The 21820-nt window shown below is 56.5% G+C and overlaps 5 protein-coding genes across 5 annotated transcripts; 3 read left to right on the top strand and 2 right to left on the bottom strand.

The window, feature by feature from the left end:
* Positions 1-1403: 1403 nt before the first annotated feature.
* On the bottom strand, positions 1404-5794 carry BJ171DRAFT_573201 (uncharacterized protein; the record flags this gene model as incomplete). Its single annotated transcript, XM_053113704.1, has 3 exons — positions 5590-5794; positions 5237-5326; positions 1404-4936 (listed from the first exon to the last, which is right to left on the bottom strand). Coding segments are annotated over exons 1-3 (3636 nt in total), but the record flags the coding sequence as incomplete, so codon positions are not given.
* A 103-nt stretch (positions 5795-5897) lies between these two features.
* Positions 5898-7488, top strand: BJ171DRAFT_533620 (splicing factor U2AF 26 kDa subunit). Its single transcript, XM_053112801.1, has 4 exons — positions 5898-6005; positions 6187-6492; positions 6658-6732; positions 6956-7488. The coding sequence occupies exons 1-4, from the start codon at positions 5999-6001 to the stop codon at positions 7321-7323; spliced, it is 756 nt and encodes a 251-aa protein (XP_052962023.1). The 5' UTR covers positions 5898-5998; the 3' UTR covers positions 7324-7488.
* A 3538-nt stretch (positions 7489-11026) lies between these two features.
* On the top strand, positions 11027-12813 carry BJ171DRAFT_573203 (uncharacterized protein; the record flags this gene model as incomplete). The annotated part of the gene is made up of 1 exon (XM_053113705.1): positions 11027-12813. One exon carries the CDS (start codon positions 11027-11029, stop codon positions 12623-12625), a length of 1599 nt encoding a protein of 532 aa, XP_052962024.1. The 3' UTR covers positions 12626-12813.
* A 5213-nt stretch (positions 12814-18026) lies between these two features.
* On the top strand, positions 18027-19612 carry BJ171DRAFT_313431 (uncharacterized protein). Its single transcript, XM_053107111.1, has 3 exons — positions 18027-18397; positions 18554-18598; positions 18708-19612. Exons 1-3 carry the CDS (start codon positions 18265-18267, stop codon positions 19556-19558), a joined length of 1029 nt encoding a protein of 342 aa, XP_052962025.1. The 5' UTR covers positions 18027-18264; the 3' UTR covers positions 19559-19612.
* Positions 19613-19909: 297 nt separating this feature from the next.
* BJ171DRAFT_480612 (uncharacterized protein) lies at positions 19910-21611 on the bottom strand (the record flags this gene model as incomplete). Its single annotated transcript, XM_053108933.1, has 6 exons — positions 19910-20281; positions 20437-20542; positions 20720-20802; positions 20939-21133; positions 21310-21411; positions 21585-21611. 6 exons carry the CDS (start codon positions 21609-21611, stop codon positions 19910-19912), a joined length of 885 nt encoding a protein of 294 aa, XP_052962026.1.
* Between the last annotated feature and the right edge of the window lie 209 nt (positions 21612-21820).

A 21820-nucleotide genomic window follows, 5' to 3' on the forward strand; every position in this document is an offset into this window, starting at 1 on the left:
CCGCTTCCTCTTCATCGCCGATTGTGCCTTTGCCCCTGTTTGTTTGGGGTTGGGTTTTCTTGGCTGTGGCTTGCGTCGCTGCTGCGTCCGTGAGCCGAGCTTCTCCCCGCCCGACAAAGCTTCGGCCGAGGGCTCCATTCCAGGCAACGTAGGTGCTTGATCCACAGCGGGGACGACAGTCTCGTCTAAGAGGGGTATCGGTAGCTGTGTAAGTTGGAAGGGATCCACGAGGTTGAAGGCGGCATAGGGATTCGACTCGAACTCAAGCTTGTTCGGATCCATGTCTGCATTGCTTGCGGCGCTCACTGCAGTTGGCACATTCGGTGGGCTAGGGACACTCGGCACACTCGGTGGGTTCGGCATGCTGGGTACAGCTGTGACTTTGGATGTGCCGAGAGTTTGTTGGGCCTGAGTATCTGTGCCCTCGCGATGAAAGCCGTGGTCCAGGTTGCGTGGGCGCTTTCGGTTCTCGGCGAACATGGCCGACGATCGAGCTGCATTGATCAGAGCCGATTCATCATTATGAGCACTGTTCGTCGGATAGCTGGTGTCGCTGTCATCGCCATGCTCTCGTTCGGCCACTGTTGCGTCTGGAGCTGCTTGCATTGCAGATGGCGCAGGCTCGTTGGTATCGTGAATGAAGCGCGTTCTCACTTCGGTCATTGTATCCATCAACTCCTCGTCGGTGGGGGCGGCATCGGTGGGGATGGCGAAATAGTTCGGCGGAGTGCTGCCTGCAACGGTCAGGCTCGCTGAAGCCGGCCAAGCTTGCTGGGGGTGCCGGCCAACGTCGCTCGCGTATTCTACTTGCATATGAGCTTCCGGCGAGATACCTTCGGCGGCTTTGGGTACCACATCGCGAGTTGGAGGCAGGGCCAAGAATGCCATAACGTCAAAGCTCGAGGCCTCGTCAGCTGCTCGCCCTATGGATGGCGGGGTAGTTGGATGTGTCGATACGGTCCTAGCAGTTACTTCCGCCGAGACAGCATTGGGTGTTACTTCTGCCGATACGGCATCGGCTCTTGCTTCTGCGGACACGGCATCGGCTCTTGCTTCTGCGGACACGGCATCGTGGCCCAACACCTGTTCAAATGGCGCTCGTGATCCGGCTTGAGATGGCTGTTTTTCCAAGGGCACCTCTGGTTTTGTCCTGAAGATCATTGCAAAGAGATTTGAACTCCGCAGCAACTCTGGCTCGGCAGGCTCTATCGGTGCGGATGCAGATGTAGGTGCAGATGGCGCTGGTAATGACTGTGCTGGGAGCGGTGACGTTGGTGTTGGCAAAGGTGATGCTGGAGTTGATGACAGTGCTGGTGGGATCTTGGACTCTATTGGCGCGGCGGTATCGATTGGATTGGCTCGGTCATGTGTCTCGCCAGGCGCATCTACGTCAGCAAGCTCACTGTGTTGAGCCGAGATTTGTCCTCCAGCAACAACTTTCGTGGCATCGATTGATCTGCAGTTCGGCAATTCTCTCGCACCGGCCACCTTGGTGCCGACGGAGCCATCGGCTTCGGGTCGTTTGAGTGAGCCGTGTCCATCGATGCCGACATCGACGTCAACGGGATCTGGATCGGGATCGGAGTTGGAATCGGAATCGGAATCGGAATCGGAATCGGAATCGGAATTGGAATCGCGATCAGGATCAGCGTGCTCGCCTTCCAAGATATCATCAAACTCAAAGTCCATGGTCGAAGCTGGATCGCCGAGGGACTCCACGTCGACACTGGCATCTTGGTCCGTGATGCCAAACAGGGCAGGCTGGGTGAACGGATGGAGCTCTCTGTCCATGCCCAACTGACTGAGCAGAGTCTGCCGATTGGGAGAAGGGGTTTGATTCTTGTGAGACTCGGTTTCGCTGGAGAGCGACGTGGCCGGGCTGGCTGGGCTGGCTGGGCTGGCTGGGCTGACGGGTATAGACGGATCCAGATCGGAGATTGGTATATGTGCTTCAGCATCGCTATGATGCACTTTGACGCTCGCCTTCGGGGCCTGTGATATAGCCGGATTCAGCATCAGATTCGGAGCTGCAGAGCTCGACGCGACCATGCGGCACGGGCCCGGCTGCTCAGCGAGCACGCTGCTGCTTTCGATATCCTTGGCGGCTAGCTTCGGCGCCAAGTGAGTGGACGCAAAGTCTGCCGGTCCAGCCGACTCGACCAAAGGATTGGCATCGGGGTGAACGACAGAGGGCTCCTCTGGCGTCGTCAAAGTATCCATCAAGTCTCTGGGGCTCCCTACCGCAGGGGTATATGACTCATCGAAGGCTTTGGCACTTGAGCAGGCGTTGGTCTGCTGCCGATCAGGAGGCAGAGGCGGCTCGCGCAGAGCATCAAAGGCATTCTGCGACGCCGGCTCGGCCACCGACGCCACCGGTTTGACCAGCAGCGAATCTTGCTTCTGCACGAGTGGTGGATCTGGCGGGCATGTCACCAGCATTACCATATCCACATCCATCCCGTGCCGCTCTTGGTGGACTCGGGGTCGGCTCAGTTTGGGAGCGAGGCCATCGACGGATAGTTCCTGCGCTTGTGGCTCGGTAAAGATGAGATCCACCTCCATCTTCACGATATTTGATGGCTCAGCTGTTTCGGCTGTTTCGGCTGCTTGGGATGGCTGGTGCGCTGCTGGCTCGCCAACAATTTTGGACGGAGCTTGGTTGATTGCGGCGGCAGTCTCCGCGGGCAACTTAGAATCGGCCCGGGTGGCATGTAAAGTGGCGCCCTGAGGTTCATCCACAGAGAGCGATGGAGCATATTCGGCCATAGGCTCGTCATAGTCCCCAGGGCTGCTCTCATGCACCTGCTCGCCGGCTTCGGTATCGCTGTAGCGACCGGTTCTTTCGGCGTGTATGCTGGTTGGCGTGCCCGGCACAATCACCTCTGACTTGACGATCCCATCCGCCGCCAAGGAGATGTGATCTCGGGCCGTCCCGGATGCAGACGAAAGTGGCGAAAAGACGGTCTGAAGCCGCGGAGGGTCCGAAGGCAGTGAAGTCGAAGCGCCAGTACTGCCCTTTGGTAGCCCATTTCGTTGCTGCTGCTGTTTCTTCTGACTGTGGGTATCAGCTGTAGCAGACGTGTCACTGCCATTGCCGCTGCCGCTGCCATTGCCGTTGCCATTGCTACTGCTACTGCTACTGCTGCTGCCGAGGAACAGCTGGTCCAAGATCTCTTTTGAGTCCTGAGGCTTGTTTTGCGGCTTGTTCTGCGACTCTCCGTTCCGGTCCGCGGACAAGTGAGACTGAGAGGTCTGTTGCCGACGGGAGCCACCGGCGATGTATCTTTGGAAAAAGTTCATAAAGATCGATGACTCGATATCTGTCACGCGACCAACCGGCTGTGCCTTGGCTGGCGTGGACAGCTTTCGCGCGGACTCAGGCCCGGGTTTAGACACTACCGGCGCTCTTGCTCCTTGATTCGGTTCGCCATGGCCTGTTGCCTTGATTTCGATCTCGGGTTGATCTCGGGCCAGACGGGTCTTGGGTCCCAAAGTGCTGACATCAGACGCGGTCTCGTGTTGTGGGTTGATTTGCGACAGCTCGGTCGCACAGGCAGAGGATTTGCCGAGCGAAACATCTCCAGGAGGTTTGCTTTGGGAGGCTGTGTCTTCAAGCTCGGACTCGCTTTCAGCCAGTTGAACTGGACTCGCCTGAGAGCTTGTCGCCACCGAGCCGTCTGTTTCGTTGCGAACAATCGATTCGACGGACGCGCCACGCTTCGGACCCTCCGGCGAAGAAGGATAGTCGTCCATGACATGGTCAAAGCTGTTGTCAGCCGCCCCTGAATCGCTCCACGCGACATCTTGATGATCATGGACGAAGGGCTCGCGCGGAGTCGCTGTTTTCGACTCGGTAATCTCGCTTTCATCGCTCTCCGAACTATGGTCGATGGGACTGGTCTCGAGTCGAGTTGGTGGCAATATCTTGATGGAGAACCGAGGGATTGGTTGCTGTTTCACGCTGCCCTGGCTGTTGTGGTGGCTGGTATCGTGGCTGGTATCGTGGCTGGTATCGTGGCTGGTATCGTGGCTGGTATCGTGGCTGGTATCGTGGCTGGTATCGTGGCTGGTATCGTGGATGTGTCTAACGCCAAGCTCCTCGTCGCGTGACATGGCATCGCTGTCAGCGCTGCCGTCACTGTCATCATCGTCGGCGCTGTTCGATTCCGAGCTGGAGCTGGAGCTGCTTGAAACGGAGCGCGTGTCGTCCGCTCCGCCAGCGAAATGCGCCATGAGAGAGGTTGGCCCATATCCTCGGGGCCGCAGAGGTGTGGGTGTTGCTGGTGGCGCCTTTGGTACATTTACTATGGTCGGCGATATGGTTGGGTAAATAGGATGGGACGCCGCCATGGAGATATAACCGACCATGGATTGCGGTCGGGATGGCGACGAGACTGATGGCGAGACTGATGGCGAGACTGATGGTGAGACTGATGGCAAAGTCAAGGTGGCGCCGGGGCGGTGACGGTCTGGGATCGTTGCCGACGGCGATGTGGCGATCGCGGTTGGGTGTTGAATTGGCGAAGCACTGGGGAATGTTTTTCGAGCTGCCTGTGGCTTCCGCTGAGGCGTGCTCATTGATGGCCCCCCACAAGCAGCAAGCGAGGCCGACATATATCCAGGGGACTGCTTTGTCGAGGAGTTCGGGGTTCGAGAAGTTCGCGAGCTGGCTTTTGAGGCCGATTCGCCGCTGCGACTGCCAGCCCTTGAAGCTTGGCCATGAGCGCTTGGGCTACCGGAGGCGAAGTGTGGCTGCGGAGATGGGCTTGGGAGCGAGCTCGAAGGCGTTGATGTGCTGGAGGAACTCCGGCGGCCTCTGCCGCGTTGGGGAGTTGTCCTTTGCTTGCCAGGGGAGCTTTTGGGACGCTGATACTGCTCCTCCAAGAACTCTGCGGTTCTTGTCGGATACCCAGCGGACTGAGCCCAATTGTTGTATCTGTGAGTTGATCGTTTTGGTGGTTGAGTGCGCCGCCGGTGGAGGGGAGCGTAGCAGAGAGTAGCAGAGAGTAGCAGAGAGTAGCAGAGAGTAGCAGAGAGTAGACACAATGGACACGGTCGCATTTGGCAGTGGGATCGTTCGGCGGCGGGAAGCACAGGCAGGATGTTAGTTCAACGCCATCAGCAGCAGTTCCAACAACTGCGTCTCGGTCGCTCGCACCGCTTGCCTGGTTGGCAAGGGACATAAGGGCAACAACAAGTAATTATAGCGTGCTTCCAGCGAGGTGGGTGTGCGAACCTGTGCAGCAGGCTTCCGCGAAAGTTTGGGGATCTGCCCGTGACCATGATCTCCATGGCCATCGCCTCTAGGGCTGCCATCTCGGTGGATCTGGATAGGAGGAGCGGGACAGCTGGGTTAGGTTGGACTGGCCGCGTGGGGCGATCGTGTTCCGAAAGACAGCTGGCCGAGGGAGACGATTTGGAAGGGCCAGAGTCTGTGGCCAGCCCACATGGCAGACTCGATAGCATCATCTCTCGGTTCACCCCGCTGGGCGACCTCCTTCAATATTGCAGGATATTCAGACACAACTCCTAGGGGATGGGATATCCTTATGCACGAAGAGACAGGAGGCGGCGGCGGCGGCGGCGTACCTGAGTTTGCTCATGGTGTGGCTTTTGGGGTTGGCTGAAGCCAGGGAGTTATGCCGTGTTATCGAGCGAGATGGCTGGCTGCGCTTGCTCTCCAAGGGACAGCAGGTTGGTGTGCTTTGAGGGGAGCAGGCGGATGTGGAGTTTGGCAGCCGCGGATATGCCGATGCTGGAGCGGGAGTGCCGGTGTCAAGCAGAGGTGGTGATGGTTGGCAATGTGGAAGCCCCGCGATGGGCTGCGATGACGGCGGCGAAAGGGCAAGGAGACACGGGCGATTGCATCCGCATTCGATCCGCGATCCAGCCGGGCTCGGCGGGCCAAGTGGGTGCAGCCACAGCGACCCGATCCTGTGCCCGCATCGATCCAGGCCGCTGCTCTCGCATCAACCCCCCCCCGTCGCCGATCTGCACGATGGCCCGTATGTACCGGGCGAGATTGAGACCGATAATGAGACCGATAATGAGACCGATGTGATCAGTCCTGGTCCTGGTCCTGATGATGCCCCCAATCGTGCTCGTGCTAATGTCCCCGATCTTGCTTCGACAACATCATGCGATTCTGCCTCTGATCCCGTCTCCAAAACTGGCTCCTGCGACCAGATCATCTCGCCAGCATCTACGGCACCGAAAAGGACAAGGTCAACTGCTCCTTCTACTTCAAGATCGGCGCCTGTCGCCATGGCGATCGATGCTCGCGCAAGCACGTCAAGCCCACCTTTTCGCAGACGGTCTTGCTTGCCAACGTCTACCACAACCCCTCGCATGATCCCAACTGCCACATGACCGAGGAGGAGCTCCAAGAGCACTTTGATCTGTTCTTTGAAGATATGTTTGTGGAGCTGGCCAAGTACGGCGAAGTGGAAGAAATGAATGTTTGCGACAACGTTGGCGATCACTTGGTCGGAAGTATGTGTCGATATGGTTCTGATGCTCTGCCTGCTCCTGTGTTTCGTGGACGATGGAGGATGGTCGCCAGCGGGCCCAACTGATCTGCTAGAGGCAGGGGACTCTTGCTCCTCGTTCAAGCTTTAGACAGACTCGCTGACCCTGTTGCGCTATTGCTGGCTCCAGATGTGTATATTCGCTATGCACTCGAAGAAGACGCCCAGAATGCGGTGGATGCCTTAAACCAGCGCTTTTATGCAGGTGAGCATTGTGTCTTGCTTGCCGAGCAGCTATCCGGCCATATACAGCACGGAGATCGCATCGCCGATCTGCGCTGCAGCCTTGTCCGCCAATCCCGACGAGCCTTTTCTTCAAGACCTGGGTCTCCATGCATCCCCGGCCGGCCGACCCGACTGTGGCCCGTGTGTCGGCTGATGGACTTGATCGCTTCCGCATGTGCTTACCGCCATCGATCTGCCTCCAGGTCGACCGCTATACACGGAGCTATCGCCGGTGACGGATTTCCGAGAGGCGTGCTGCCGACAGTACGAGAACAGCGAATGCCAACGAGGCGGCTTCTGCAACTTTATGCATTTGAAGAATCCCAGTCGAAAGTTGAGACGAGATCTGCTCGAGTCGCAGAAGATTTCGATGAAGATGCTCGGCAAGGAGAGCCATGGCGAATATGGCGATCAACGAAGAAGCCGCTCGGGCTCGGGCTCACGATCTCGCTCCAGAGATCGCCGACGCTCTCGATCTCGCGAGCGACGCAGGAGCCGGCGCGACGATCCCTACGATGAGCTTGATTATTCGCGACGAGGCGGCCGAGAGCGAGAGCGAGAATACCGCTGAGCAGCCTGCCCAAGCCGAGCACTGTCTGGGCACAACGACATTGCATTTCTGGCCGCACCGGCTCGAGATTTTTGCAGTGCTTCAAAATGAAATGGGACATTCTGCTTTTGCTGTCGATTGTTACTGCCCTTGACAGAGAATACATACACCCGACATCCACAGCGATCATTCGCATCTTGGAAGCAGGACTGGGCTATACGGCCGGGTGGTTCGTTCGCCCGAGTATCTTGACGCCGATTGCCCCACATCCACGACGAAGCGTCCGTGTGATCTGATACACTGCACTATGTTCGTATTGTGGAGTATTGTCAGGCACTCTTTCATAATCGGTGATGGGTGAACTGGCATTATCCAGGGGGAAATGGGACACCTGCCCACAACCCATTCGTCAGCGTAGTATGTGATGTGCTGGTGTCAAGCAAAGCTATAAGAAATAGAACAGATCACTTTGGCAGTCTCCGAATGAAGACCACCGGTCGCTCTCCGGTCTCCACAATCGACCTGCACCCTGGTCTCGGAGTGCCAGCGGTGAATGGTGCTCTTGGACACACTGAAGATGGTGGCGACCTTGCGCAAGCTGCGGAAATCGAGGGTGCTGTGTTTGGCCATGAATGCGATGAGTGGGTGGGTGTATTCAGGTCATAGAAAAACACTGTCATGGCTCAAAACGGGGGTGTCCCATTTCATTTTGGAATCGCTGTAACGGGGCAGGACCATTCGCTACGCATCGGACTTTCGCATCGCCAGATGACTTCCCACGGCTGATTGAGCGAGCGATGCACTTCTGGGCGTGAATCATGTCAACTCCGCCATTTTCACGATCATATCCCTGGCTTGAACCTCTCGGCGATTTTTGAACAGGGTCACTTCCCCAACCAGCCCGCAAAGACGGGCTCCTGCTCTCGGGTATAAATGCCACACCTTCGTCCTGCTGCTTTCTTCCCTCATCTCGCCTTGATCTGATCATCGCGCTATTGTACGATAAAGAAACGTCTCTGCTCTGACCAGTACCACTGGCAGACATCCAGCATCCTCTGCCCCCATGCCTCCGAAGCGTAAGGGTACCGGTGATGGCCAGCCTCGGCCACCCAGGCCCAAGAAAGCCAAGTCACAGTCGGAGCCTGTCTCTGGTTCGTATTCTGATCCCACGCATGTTTGTTCGTCTGTTGCTCCGTCGCTCACCACCACTGCTTCTGCAGATCCAATGGATGTCGATCCCACCGAGCCTGGTCCATCTACTTCCTCGAGTACCGGCAAGCGATGTCCCAAGTGTGATGGTACCGATCACGAACGCTGCAACACTAGCAAGTGTCCCGAATACCGGCCCCTCAAGAGCTCCGTCGTCCCACTCGTGGATGGAAGGTCATCCGCCCCTCAGTTCAGCTGCTTCAAGCAGACGATGGATGGCTGTTGTCTCAATCCCGCTCTCCGCGACAAGATCCAGGCCACCGTCGCAGCCATGACCCAGATCCAGTTCGAGGCATCCAGGCTGCTCAACCTGCACATCCTCCGGTGCATCGAGCAGGATCTTCCCGTCCCCGTCATCTCCAAGTCCACCCCTGCTTTCGTTCGCCAGTGCTTCAAGATCGTCCAGGCCGATGCCCTCTCGACGGCCAGGGATACCAAGAAATACAACGAGCATCTGGTCGCTTCCTTTCGCGACTACCAGACCACTCGGCACGCAGACCTGCCTCCGGCCCCTCGTCTGCCTGATGGTGCTCACAGTCAGCTTCTCACCTGGCTGTCAATGCCTATGCCACCAACTGCACCACCCACCTCGACCTGGCCTACTGGCGACTCCTTCGCCGCTTCTGCGCTGCCGTCTTCCCAGCCAACAAGCATAAGCACGAAGCCATCGAGGCCTGTCTCGAGCTCTTCGAGAAACCAGGGCAGACTCCACCCAAGGCCGATCTCGAGTTCCTCTATCCAGACTTTGGCCACGTCCTGGACGAGTTTCGGTACAGCAACGACCAGGACCGCTTCCGGGCCCTCCATCGCCTCTCACACCATGTGAGAATCCTCGCCCGGGACAAGATGGTCGACAATGTCCACAAGTGGATCGACTGTGACATGCCCGCCCTCCGAGTCACCGAGCTGCAGCGCCAGGCCAAGCTGGACGAGCTCACTGCCAGAGGCATTCCCTCCGACGACAAGAGGTTCACCACGGCCAAGTCTGAGCTCGGCACCACCAAGTCCAAGATCAACCAGCTGGCCGCCAGGATCAACTGGGCACTCAAGCAGCTCGCCGTCGACACTCCTCCGGCCGTGTGCACGATGGTTCCTCTGTGCACCACCAAGGCCAAGTATGTCAAGATCGACACGGTCACTCTCTGGCAACTCCTTGACACCGATCATCGTCTTGGACTCACCTGGGACAAGCTCAAGGAAGAAGGTGAGGACGGTGTCAACAACCAGGATCGTCTCTGGCGCAGTTGCTTCAAGCTGCGTAGTTCCCTCTTCCAAGAGCGGGACGTGAACAAGAAGCTGTTCAACTACGAGATCAGCACCGATGGCATTGGATGCACCATCGGCCTCGTCAAGTTTGTGCCTCGAACCGATCACACCGAGACCATCGAGCCTCCTCCGACTGCCGAGCAGCGCATCCAGGCCATCGGCAACCCAGACCCCAACCGCACCACTTGGATTGGAATCGACCCAGGCGTCGGCTCCATCTTCACGGCGGTCATCCAAGCACCGGGCCACCAAGACGAGGTGGTCTCGTTCTCCAATGGCCACTACCAGCAAATGTGTGGCCACAGGTCCAACACCAAGTGGCACAATATCATGAAGTATCGACTCAGCATCGAGACCTGGATGTCGACCACCCCCTCGCCCAAGGTGTCGTCCTCGGAGGCTTTCAAGGTCCATCTCACCCATGTCCTGCGACCGGAGCTGCGAGTGCAGCTCGACTTCCACCTTGGCAAGAAGGCCCGTCACCATCGATTCACGGGCCACAAGAGACGCCAAGTGGCCGTCGACAGGATGTGCAAGGCCGTCCTGAAGCACGCCCCGATACGGACCGATGTGGTGATCGCCTTTGGCAATGCGTCATGGCGACAAGGCAAGGGCTATGCATCCAGCCCTCGGAGGCAGCGGTTTGCTCGGTACTTTGAGCAGTTCGAGCACCACCGACGCCGTCCCAATCACCATCATGGAAGCGTCAAGGTGGCCTCGACGAACGAGTTCAACACCTCGCAAGTGTGCTCCAAGTGCCTGGAGCCAGTTCGGTTGGAAGGACTCGATGCGCCCAGCGTTGCGAATTCCCACTTTGTCAGGAGCTGCAAGAATCCCAGCTGCCGGACAGTGTGGAATCGCGACGTCAATGCGGCGCGCAACATGATCACAGTGTGCAGGTCGATTGTGGAGATCGGAGAGCGACCGGCGGTCTTCACTCGGAGGCTGCCAAAGTGATCTGTTTTATTTCTTGTGGCTTTGCTTGACGCAAGCACAGCACATACTACATGTTCATGGAAACGGCTGTGGTGTCCCGTTTGCTATGTGTGTAGTGTACATTGCTGACTAACGACTGTGGCGGTGCATGAAACAACGACTCCAGCCAGTAAACCATCGGATCGAGCCAGACTTGTGTGTGTGTTCAATGGCCAGGGTCTGGCCTGCCAGTGTTTGGCTTGCTTCTCCACTGCCCTCTCGTTCTCCTGTCCAACTCCATCACCCTGTTTCCTTCCCTCCTGTCTCCGTCAACATGGCCAGCATGAGCGAGCCTGCTTCAAACACGGCATCATCTCCCACTCAGCAATCACAAGCTGAAGCCAGAACAACATCGTCGATGCCCGATATCGCCGACCTCTCGCTCAAACACAACCCAGACATCTTCACCATCATCTGCTGCAACGACAGCTTCCAGCTGGCACTCGACCACGACACAATCAAGACCCTCCTCCGAGCGTGCAGAAAAACCCGGCCTCTCCTGGGCTCCAAGCTGGTTCATTTCAACAAATGGTGTCAGAATGCAGGACTGTGTCATCCAGACGGACAGCTGCGGATCGGCCTCACACCAAGTGACCAAATCGCCCTCTCGCTGCACTGCGAGGATCAAGCCACAGCCGACCGATCCTGGCTCGTTACCTTGGCAGAGCAGGGCAATGCTGTGGCCTCCTATCTCCTGGCTCGAATGTTGCAATCTGAGATCGACTCAGAAGCTGAAGATGATGGGCTTGAGGAAAATACCAAGCAACACCACATATTTCACTATCTGAAGAATGCGGCTGAAGCTGATCATGTCATGGCCCAGTTCCACCTGGCCGAGTGTTATCACAGCGGACTCGGGGTCGACCGAGACCACACCAAGGCCATCGGGCTCTATCGCAGTCTTGCTGAACGTGGAATCACTCAGGCCCAAGTTGCGTTCGGAGGTTGCTATGAAAATGGTGAAGGTGTCGAACAAGACTACGACTCAGCTATCGAATGGTATTCCAAGGCCGCAGACCAAGGCAGCGACGATGGCCGTCTCCACATCGTGTTCCTCCGAGGATGGTTCTCGTTCATCGGCCATGGTGTCGCACAGAGCGATGTCGACGCCTTCAACTACTGGCATGAAATCAGCACCCAATCCACCGACCCAGTCATCAAGCCCATTGCCACGCACATGGTTGGGTGGATGCACTATCTCGGCCGGGGCACCGTGCGAGACGAGCAGAAGGGTGTCAAAATCATCCGTGAGAACGAATCGAAAGTGTTCTGGCTCGGGGAAAATCATAGTCTAGCAGAAGACTATAACAGCATTGAGTCCAAATCACCCGCAGCCCGCAAGTTCTTCGAGTTGTGCCAGATGGGATCGGACCGTGACTGGCTCTGCAGACATCTCATGGCCGTTTGTCTGTTCCATGGATTCGGAACCACTCCGGACCGGGTGAAGGCAGCGGGCATCTTTGAGCAACTCGCCCACGAAGGTCACAGCGACAGCCAGTTCTGGATCGGAATTTGCTACTTCTGTGGCCGGGGAGTATCGACAGACTACACGAAGGCCTTCCGGTGGTTCAGCGAGTCCGCCGACCGAGGGAATTCGTATGGACAATGGAGGGTTGGAGTGTGCTACTACTGGGGACAAGGAGTCACTCAAGACTATACCTTAGCGGCCGAGTGGTATCGCAAGTCGGCCGAGCAGGTCAATCGATACGGACAATATTATCTCGGCCACTGCTACGAAAAAGGCCTAGGAGTCCCCGAGAACATCGACACCGCCGTCTTCTGGTACCGCAAGTCCGCCGACCAGGGTTTGTTCGATGCAATCGATCAGCTCGATTGGCTCATTCTGATAGAGAAGGTGAACGAAGTGGACTAAGCCTGTATGCGTGAAGGAAATACGTTATGGTGGACAGAACAAGAATATCCTCGAACAAGGAGCAGTTCTGGGACGGGGTGAGCATTGGCATTACAGCGTTACCAAAATGAAATAGGGCACCCCCGTTTTGGGCCATGACAGTGTGTTTTCTGTGACCTGAATACACCCACCCGCTCATTGCATTCATGGCCAAGCACAGCACCATCTTGATATCGAGAAACCACACTTTGTCCGGAGCTGTGCAAGCTGCCATACGCTGTGGGATCGAGACATCAATGCAGCCAGGAATATGATCTCGGTATGCCAGTCGATCATCGCCACAGGAGATCGACCGAGTGTATTCAAGACTGTGCTCCCGAAACCAACCAAAACCACTCGATTGCCAACCAGAACGGGAAACAATCTCACGGCTTGCTCACTGGGGCCTACGGAAGTTCGGCAGGCTGCAGGCCGCTGAAGCCAGGAAGGAAGTGTCCCGTTTCTTTCTGGACCGACTGTATAGCAGGATGTCACACCTCGGCGCGCGGATAATGGCATGACGGGTATATTCCCGCCAGAGTTGGTTCATGACACTTTCGCCATGGTATGTATAAATAACGGCGAGAGCTCCTCCCGACTACCACTTCCAAACAACCAATTCGTATCGCTGAGCACGAAAGCTGAGCAGCCAAGCGATACCAATCCCAGCCACCACGATATCCAAATGTCAACTTGCAAAGTGGTTCCGGTGAATCGGCAATGGCCGAGTGGTGTTGAATCTGATATTCGGTACATCCAATATACAGACCACGACCATGGATTGATCCACTTGGTGTGTGGGTTATCACTGTAGTGTCGAATGGATTGCCTATAGAACCGGGCATCTCCCCCACGACCTGTTGTCCTCCTTATATCCGCCCATCCCCCACTTCTCTCGAAATTACGGCAAGCAACCGAGTACCCGCTGGGTTTATACTACAGGAGCAGCCCGAGCGTTGTCTTGAGCATCGACATGATACAATCACTTCGAGCCACCATGTCCGGGTGCCCTGTTTCACTTTCGGAGGCGCTTCGCCAACACAGGTGGCTCGTCTGCTCATGGGGGCAACAGAAGCAACAGAAGCAACAGAAGCAACAGAAGCAACAGAAGCAACAGAAGCAACAGAAGCCGATCACCAATCAGTTGCATGTATCTTGCTTCCAGACAGACGCACGATTGCCGAGGCCGCATCTGCTGTCGATCCTCAACGTGGGTGCCGCCTTGGCTGATTCGCTGCTGCAGCCTTCTCGGTCCCGGAAATTTTGCGCCAGCCCAGGGCCTAAGAGGAGTCTTGCTGCAATCTCTGCGTTCGCTGGGCGATGCTTGGCTTCCCGCTTGTGCTCTCCTTCCTGTCGGCTCGTCTCTCACTTCGGATCGAAAGGCAGTCGCTTTCTCCCAGACCGATTCTCACGCGGCTCTACCTACTCGGCTTGGAGGTGCAGTGTATCGCTCGTTTGGGTTGCTTCGTTGTGAGTCCCTGCTCGCTCCGTCGGGAGTCCCTACTTGCTTCGTTGAATTGGCTCGTTTGTTCTGAAACAACCAGCTCTCGTCCTCGCAGTCGACGATCGAGACAGCCAAAGCCCATTATCCCCGGATTTTGGCAGCATTCGCTCACTCTACAGTATTAAACCTCATTCTCGCGCAATAGAGCCATGCTCCAAGAGGTGCAGGAGACAGCGGCCATCTCCCGAAACCGCATTTACCACACACCTCCGGTCAAGGGATTACCAAAGGCACCCAAAACCCCCAAAACTCCCAAGACCCCAAAGACTCCAAAGAACGAGCAGCCGGCCCAGAGACACCCGCGTCGCAAACTCCACGGGCGGCCCGAAATGTATGCGCCGTATCTTCCGAAATCGCATGACCAGCAAGCCGACGAGGACGGCGGTGCCGAAGCCGGCCACGATCCCGTAGATGTTGGGCAGAGCGACGACGTTGACGAGAAAAGCGCTGAGCTCTCCAAGCTATCGCCGCTCTTGCATGACCAGTTCAAGCACAAGCCCGTCCACCCACATCTCCACGGGCCCTCGACCCTGACCAAACTCCCTGGCGGCAACATTGTCGCCGACGCTCTCACTGCCGTTGCTGCCGCCGCTGCCGTCTCGACCCGCGACATCAGCCGCCTCCGTGCCGACCACCTGGGCATGAGTGAAGAGCAACACATCCGAGAGTTCTTTTCGTCTTCGACGGCAATCGCGGCCGGTAGAAGCTTCCCACGAAACTTTGTGATGGAGCAGATTGAAAAGCTACGAAACATCTTGCGAGACCGGGAGATCGAGACGCTCAAGATGAGACATGAGAACATTCTGCTGAAGCAGGTATGGTCCTTGCAGAGCTGTGTCCGGAACAGGGCTCTATGGTTCAGGAGCCGCTCCCACAGCTGCGAGAGCAAAGTCTAGTGGTGGTGGTGGGAGCGGTGCTATATTCGGTTACACTCGAAGACGACACACGGTGGGTATCTGGATACTAAATCTCGCTCGCGGTCTGCTCACTGTCAGATCGAGCGAAGGCACCAGAAGGAGCTCGAAATGATCGAGGTGCAGAATCAAGATGCTCCACGCATCATCAAGGGGCTCCGCGATGAGATCTTGGCGCTCAAGGTGATTACACATCCGCCAAAATTCAGCTTCGTCATGGCGGACGGAGGCTGCAATGATACGCATGCTTTGGGACTCACCATGGCTCGAGCGGCTCACTAAGAAAGCAAAACGACCACGCGCCATTTACATGTTCTGTGTTCTGGATCCATGGGTGCGCAATCAATATATTTCAAAGGCCAAGATCAAGACTTACTTCTACCAGCTATCTGCAGATTCTCGACACATTCGGCATCTCAACGACGAGCTGGTCCGACTCCGCGAAGTTAACGAGCGTCTGGAGCAGCTTGTCGCCGAAAACGAGCTCCAGACACGAGAGGAGCTCGACAGCCTCGTGAAGGAAACTCGCAAGAAGATCGAGGAGATGGAGAAGAAGGCTGCGGTGGGGTCGCCTGCTCTGTTTGCAGCCTAACGAGTTGCGCAATCACACCGATATAAGTGCCCACGCATTCTCATGGAATGATATATTCATCTGCTCACAGGAGGCTGTGCGTAAATCGGAGCTCGTGGAGAAGAACATCAGTGCCGAGAACAGGATACTGCGTGGCCGCATCAACAACATCCAGCACGAGAACTCGTTTCTCAAGGACAAAACAATGTCATTGGAGGACGAGATCAAGGTGAGCCGAACCGCTGTCTAGGCAATGTTGACCGCTCTTCTTCAAAGCCTTCCTGACGCACGCTGTTTGTGATTATTCAGGACAAGGACAAGCAGATTGCTTCGCTCTCGATATACAGACACAACGCAGTGCACCGCAAGAACGATTTCGTCTGCAAAGCCTGTCAGCGACGAGAGAAGGAGGAAATTGAGATCAAGCGCAAGGCCGACATCTTGGGTAATGAACGCTGCGTGGCCCCATGCCAGTGTATATGTCTACCACTGAACCTGATACTATGCTGCTGCTGCTGCTGCGCATAGTGATGTGCTATTGCTGAGTGTGCTGGCTTAATGGCGTGCTGATGCATTCTCCATTGCAGCCAAGATTCCTCCGCTGCAATCTCCCATAGTGACTGTGACGGGCTCGGACTCTGTAGATGTGTTGATTCATGTCCCGCATCCCGGAGACGGAGTCAGCACGGAGTACTCGTCGCTGACGCTGTATGTCTGGAACGACGATCACGAGGAAGAGACCTCACCCTGCACCAACAGCCCCTTTATCGCAGACATCAATCGTAGCTCAACGATCGGCGAGGAAACACTTCCAGCCGAGGCGGGCGCGGAGGAGCTTCCAGGGACCGAGGCCTCCAATCTGGTTGAGCGGTCATCGCATCACCTGCATTCCAAGAAATATGTCAAGCGCTCGTGCCTGATTCGCAAGATCCCGATCGACATTGATGCGTTGTGGACCCCTCGGCCGCCAGAGGGACACCACCGAAAGTCATCGATATCAAGCCAGATCACGCAAAGCCGCAAGACGAGCATGGCTAGTCATAGCAAGGTTGACATCAGTGCCTCTCTTGCCGACACCCGTTGCAACGGACAGAGCCGCTCGCCGCTGAGTGGGTCGCTGTCGAGCACCATGGTCAACACACACCAAGGATCTCATGGTTCGCAAGTCATCGAGATCCCGGAGATTGTCCACGTAGATTCGCTCGTCAGCGGCTTTCACTATCGCTTCCAACTCATGGCATCGCACCAAGATGTCGATGGGCACATTGTTGAATCAGAGTCGCTTCTTGTCGGTAGGTTGCGCGAGGGCACGCGGCGGGGCTCTTGCCTCAATGTCATTTCCATTCTTCTCATTGGCTTTACATTTGCTTTCTATGCCAGACACTCTGCCAGAAGCACCGGTCATCTCGCATGCTGTTGTCGAGCAATCGCCTCTGGCCATCCGCGTTTATTTCAGCCCTCCCCCCAAACACCATGGCTCCGCACCCCTGAGATATCTGCTGTACCACTCGAACGATCCCAGTCGACCCGAGCGCTATCTGGTGTCAGAGCTCGAGATCATGGATCCTTTGCGGAAGCAGCAGGCAGGGAGCTTCTATCACATCCACCAAAAGCACCCGCAGAGCCCGCAGGAAGCCAACAAGCCCGTCTACCACTTTGTCTACTCCGAGCCTCAGATCGGTGTCGGGCACTATTTCCAGGTCTCGGCTGTCAACAAGATGGGCGAGAGTGTCCAAAGCGAATTTACCGAGGAAATCGTCGTGGATTCACCCCCGGCCATACCTGGCATTCCAAAGATAAAGAAAATCAACGACAGGGTCGTCAAGGTCGTCAGTAAAATCACAAAGGGCAGCGGCAGCGACATAGAGGGCTACATCATTGTATGGTGGAAGGTCAAATCGATTGTGGTTCACCAGACCGTAGAAGAGCCCGATCTTTCGGCTTCTGCTGCAGTCGGGGGTGCCGCTGAAGGCGATCGCTCGGGTCTCAGCCACCGATCGACACGACTCACACAGACCGAGGAAACGTTCGATCGACAGGAAGTGCTGGTCACGGCCAGCAACAGCGAAGTCGATACCGACGGAGAGTGCGGCGTTATTCGCGAGTCGGCGCCAAAGTCGCAAGGAACATTTGTATTTGTTCTCGAGGGACTGTGTCTTGATGCCACCTACCGTCTGCAAGTCGTTGCGGTCAACAATATCGGCGCGACCGAGAGCGAGCCAAGTCGGATGTTCAACCTGGGTACGTGTTGTCGCCTTCTTCGCAGATGGATACGCCTGCGTCTCAGTCGCTCGGGTGTATTAACTCCATTCACAGTTGCGCATGCGTACTGACATGGATATTCAATCTTGCGCTGTGCTCGCGGCCACGATCGCATGATGCAGCCCACATGATATCGACGCCGAGCCCCCTTTCCTACACGATCACAAGCCCGTCTTCGGTCGTTTTCCACTTTCCACATCACGCCGGTGATCAAGCTGAGGGCACACAGCCAGGCAAAAAGAGTCTGTCTTCGCTCCTTGGCTCAACACCAAGTCTGTCCAAATCATCGATCAGTGGGTCTGGGAAGGCGGCAGCGATATCGACATCGACATCGACAGCGCCGGCATCTTCAGCGATATCTGCAGCTCAGATGGCCCAGAGGATCCTCGGCACACGTATCGTGTACTCTCACCATCCGGATCTGCCCTACTATGATCTGCAGTGTGTGGGCTTGGTCGACTGGAGCCACGAGGGAGACTATGAGGTCCAGAATCTTGAGGAAGGTATGGTTATTGTGCTGTGCTGTGAGGCGATATTTATACAGCGCTCGTCTGCTGCACAAGCTGTTGCAAAGCAAATCGGTGGGATGTGCGCTGACATGACGTTCCCTGCACCAATCTCCATGTGTGTGCCGGTCCGGATGCTCTCGACGACCTTAGGTGAAACGCTCTATTTTTCAACGTGCTACATTGGTGAAGAGGAAGGTGAGTGGCTGATGACGATTCATCGCGCTGCCATTTTCTCAATGCAACGACGACACGCTGCTTACTGACCTCACCGGCTTTCCACAACTCTAACCACACACCTCGACAGAGAGCCTTCTGTCCCCGCCGCTCTTTATTCCCTTGGCTTCGGCTATCCCTCTTCCGCGCTCACCCGAGATGCACCGGGCGACGATCGTCGATACGTCCGGAATGGAACACTACCACGAGCTTGCTCAAAGCTCGTCACAGTCAGCCGACGATGGTACTATGTTCCGCATGAGCGTGACTGACGAACGTAGCATTATGGGTCGGATCGCCAAGGGCCCTGGATCGATGAACCAGCTCTATCGGTCTTCATCCAAGGGCTCGAACCTGACACTCAATCAAAAGGTCGAGAACATGCATCAGGGGATGCCAGCGTACTACGACGAGTCTCTCGGGATGGTTTACCCGCCCATGTCGTCAGCTACAAACGCCATGCATCTCCCGCCTCGACGCGCAGCTGCAGACGATGCCAGCGTGACGAGCGCTGGAAGCCTGGGAAACTGGAGTACGACCAGTGTATCTGCTGCTGGCCAAGGGCTTTCGAAAACCCAGACAAGCATCACGCCACCCTCAGGGCTTCCGCTGACGGGAGGTGCTGGCGCCGGTGCCCACCATAATCCACAAGCAGGACCTGGGGCGGCAGGAAAGGGGTTCAACAAGCGGGCAACTCTGCAGGCCCCGGGCGCATCGCTCAAGAAAGGATTCCGCCGTTCAACGACAAACATAGCCGCCGAGGCTGCACCGGCAGCGCCTGCATTTGTGCATGCGAAGCCCAACAGTCAGCCATCTCCAAAGGCTGGCGGACTCTCCGCTGCGCCGTCGGCAGTGACTTCGCCGACATCTACGAACCAGACCGACTCGCACACGATTACGCACAAGTCGAGCTCGAAAACCGAGAAGAAAGCAACACACTGATTCGCTGCGGTACTATTTGTGTTTTGAACATCAGATCGGGCTGCTCGCGCCTGCCACTATGGCTGTCATTATCGCTGTCACTCTCACTCTCACTCTCACTCTCACTCTCACGCAATGGCTGTCTTGATAGGGGTCAGGCCAACCCTTTCATTGTATAGGCACCTGTTGCCTGGGAGCAACTTACAGCGCAGGCCGTCGGCATAGGGATGCCACCGTGACGCGGAGAGGAGTGGAATAAAGTTTGCAAACGAGACACTGTCGAATCCAGGGTCGCGCAGAGGGAGGGGGCAACAATACCACCCGCGTGCGTCGTGTCGTTCTGAGCGAGTGACGCGATGTTTGATATGGGCTCTAACTGAGATCGACATCGATGTCCATGTCCGTCTCAACATCGTCCCCAGACTCTGTTTCCTTTCCGAAGGACTGATAGCCGCGGCTGTCGGGCTCTGACGTGGCCGATGCGCCAATGTCAAGACCATCCGACTGGCTGCTCTCGAGCAACAGGCTCGAAGTTTCGGCTCGAGAGGCTGCCAGTGCCGCACCAGACGGCGTCAAGCCCGAGGGCTGGCCCATCTCGCTCTTGAGGAAGCTGCTGAGCATTTGACTGCGGTACTGGTCCATACGCCGAGTAACTTCGCTGTGGCCCATGACGCTGAGCCGTTCGTCAAACTCGCGCCGGAGGTTGGATTGGTTTTGTAACTCAATCGAGTTGGTTTTGTTGACCTGAGTAGAGCCATTTGATCAGAGACATCCAAAAGCGCTTATCAGTGGTCACCGTGGCCACCGTGATGCAAGGGCAGACAAGTTTCCAGTCCATCGGCTCACGGGACTCGGCAGCAGCACCAACGGTGGTGACCACGCAAGTGAAGTGCTCATACCAATTCACTGCGCTGTTGAGCGTCCCTTTGCTTCTGCGCCTCGATTTCAGCTCGATTGGGAGGCGAGCCTTCCGAGTCGTGCTTGAGCTCACTGCGCGGCTCATATCTGATCACATTCGAAACAATGGGTTGGCATCCCACATAGATGCCCACAGGCCAACCACATGCTGCAGCCAAGGAATGCCCGACACGGACAACAATAGCAGGTAGCAGAATGCAATGTGGCGCAGGCAGCGCAAGTGCGGCGATGCTTCCCGAGGCTGTTGTGACTGTCGCGACCCACCTGTGCTTGTCAGCGCTTTGGCGGTGCTCGTCCGTGCTCGCAGATTTTCTGAATTTGCCATTCCTGTCCTCTTGTGTCTTGCTCTAACGGGCACCCAAGGATCATTCGTGTTGTATAAATGGCGTGAGGAGATTGCATGGGTCGGCGCTCCCAATCTCGAGATTCCATCAATAGAGTCCAGTCACGATACCGCCCAGGCAGCCCGGGTGATCAACCAACCTTATCGTCGTCCCGCTTCTCGACTGTATCCCAAGCTGAGTCCATCAGCGATGCCAGGTCAACCTTGGGGACTTGGGCTTGGCTTTGTTGCGAGGCCTGGCTCTGAGATGTCGTGGGAGCTGGCGGCCGCTTTGCCGGTTGAGCTCTTTGTTGGCCGCTCGTTGGGGTTGAGGTGAGAGACTTTGTGCCTTCAACCTAGACCCAGCACCCGTCACGGTCCCAATGAAGCGAGAGCGCGCATACATCAGATACAGCTCACGGTGGGCCCACATATACAGATGATAGATCGACAGCCGTATTCCCACGAATCGAGCGGCAGCTGGGCCGCTTCTACCACAGACAGTTCGTTACACCACGACGATAGAGCCTACCCTGTGGAGCGCTTCTTTGCGGACCTTGGCATCTCTAGCCATCCGATCGTCACCATCCTTGCGTTTGGCCGTTGCGGCTACATCCATGTCTCTCTTCTGGACCTGTATTCAGGCAATACGGTTGTGTCATGAACCGAAGCCGAGTTGATTCAACGTAAAGCGAGGTGAGGCGTGCACAATTGCAATTGGTCGGTTTCGTGTGCACCATACGATTCGTCCTGCACTGGTCGAATGGACACATCCTCATCCATCAGTCGAGCATATGATAAACGTACAGCGGATTTGGCAACCTTGGTCGCCATCGGTTCATCTGCCTCTGGAGCAAGCGCTTGTGTGTGTTTGCTTTCGAGCGTTGAATATTGTCCGGGCGACTTGGACGCATAGGATCGCTTCGGTGGCACATGTGTGCTATCATCATGGAGGCCAAGATAGTCTGGTGTACGGGGTTTTGCCGGGTTTGAGGGGGGGGGAGAGAGGAAAGATCGTTGTCCGTCCCAGAGCGAGTATGCAA

Source organism: Polychytrium aggregatum (genome assembly GCF_025602895.1).
Source record: "Polychytrium aggregatum strain JEL109 chromosome Unknown BJ171scaffold_91, whole genome shotgun sequence".
In the NCBI taxonomy this organism is placed as follows: Eukaryota; Fungi; Chytridiomycota; class Chytridiomycetes; order Polychytriales; genus Polychytrium; species Polychytrium aggregatum.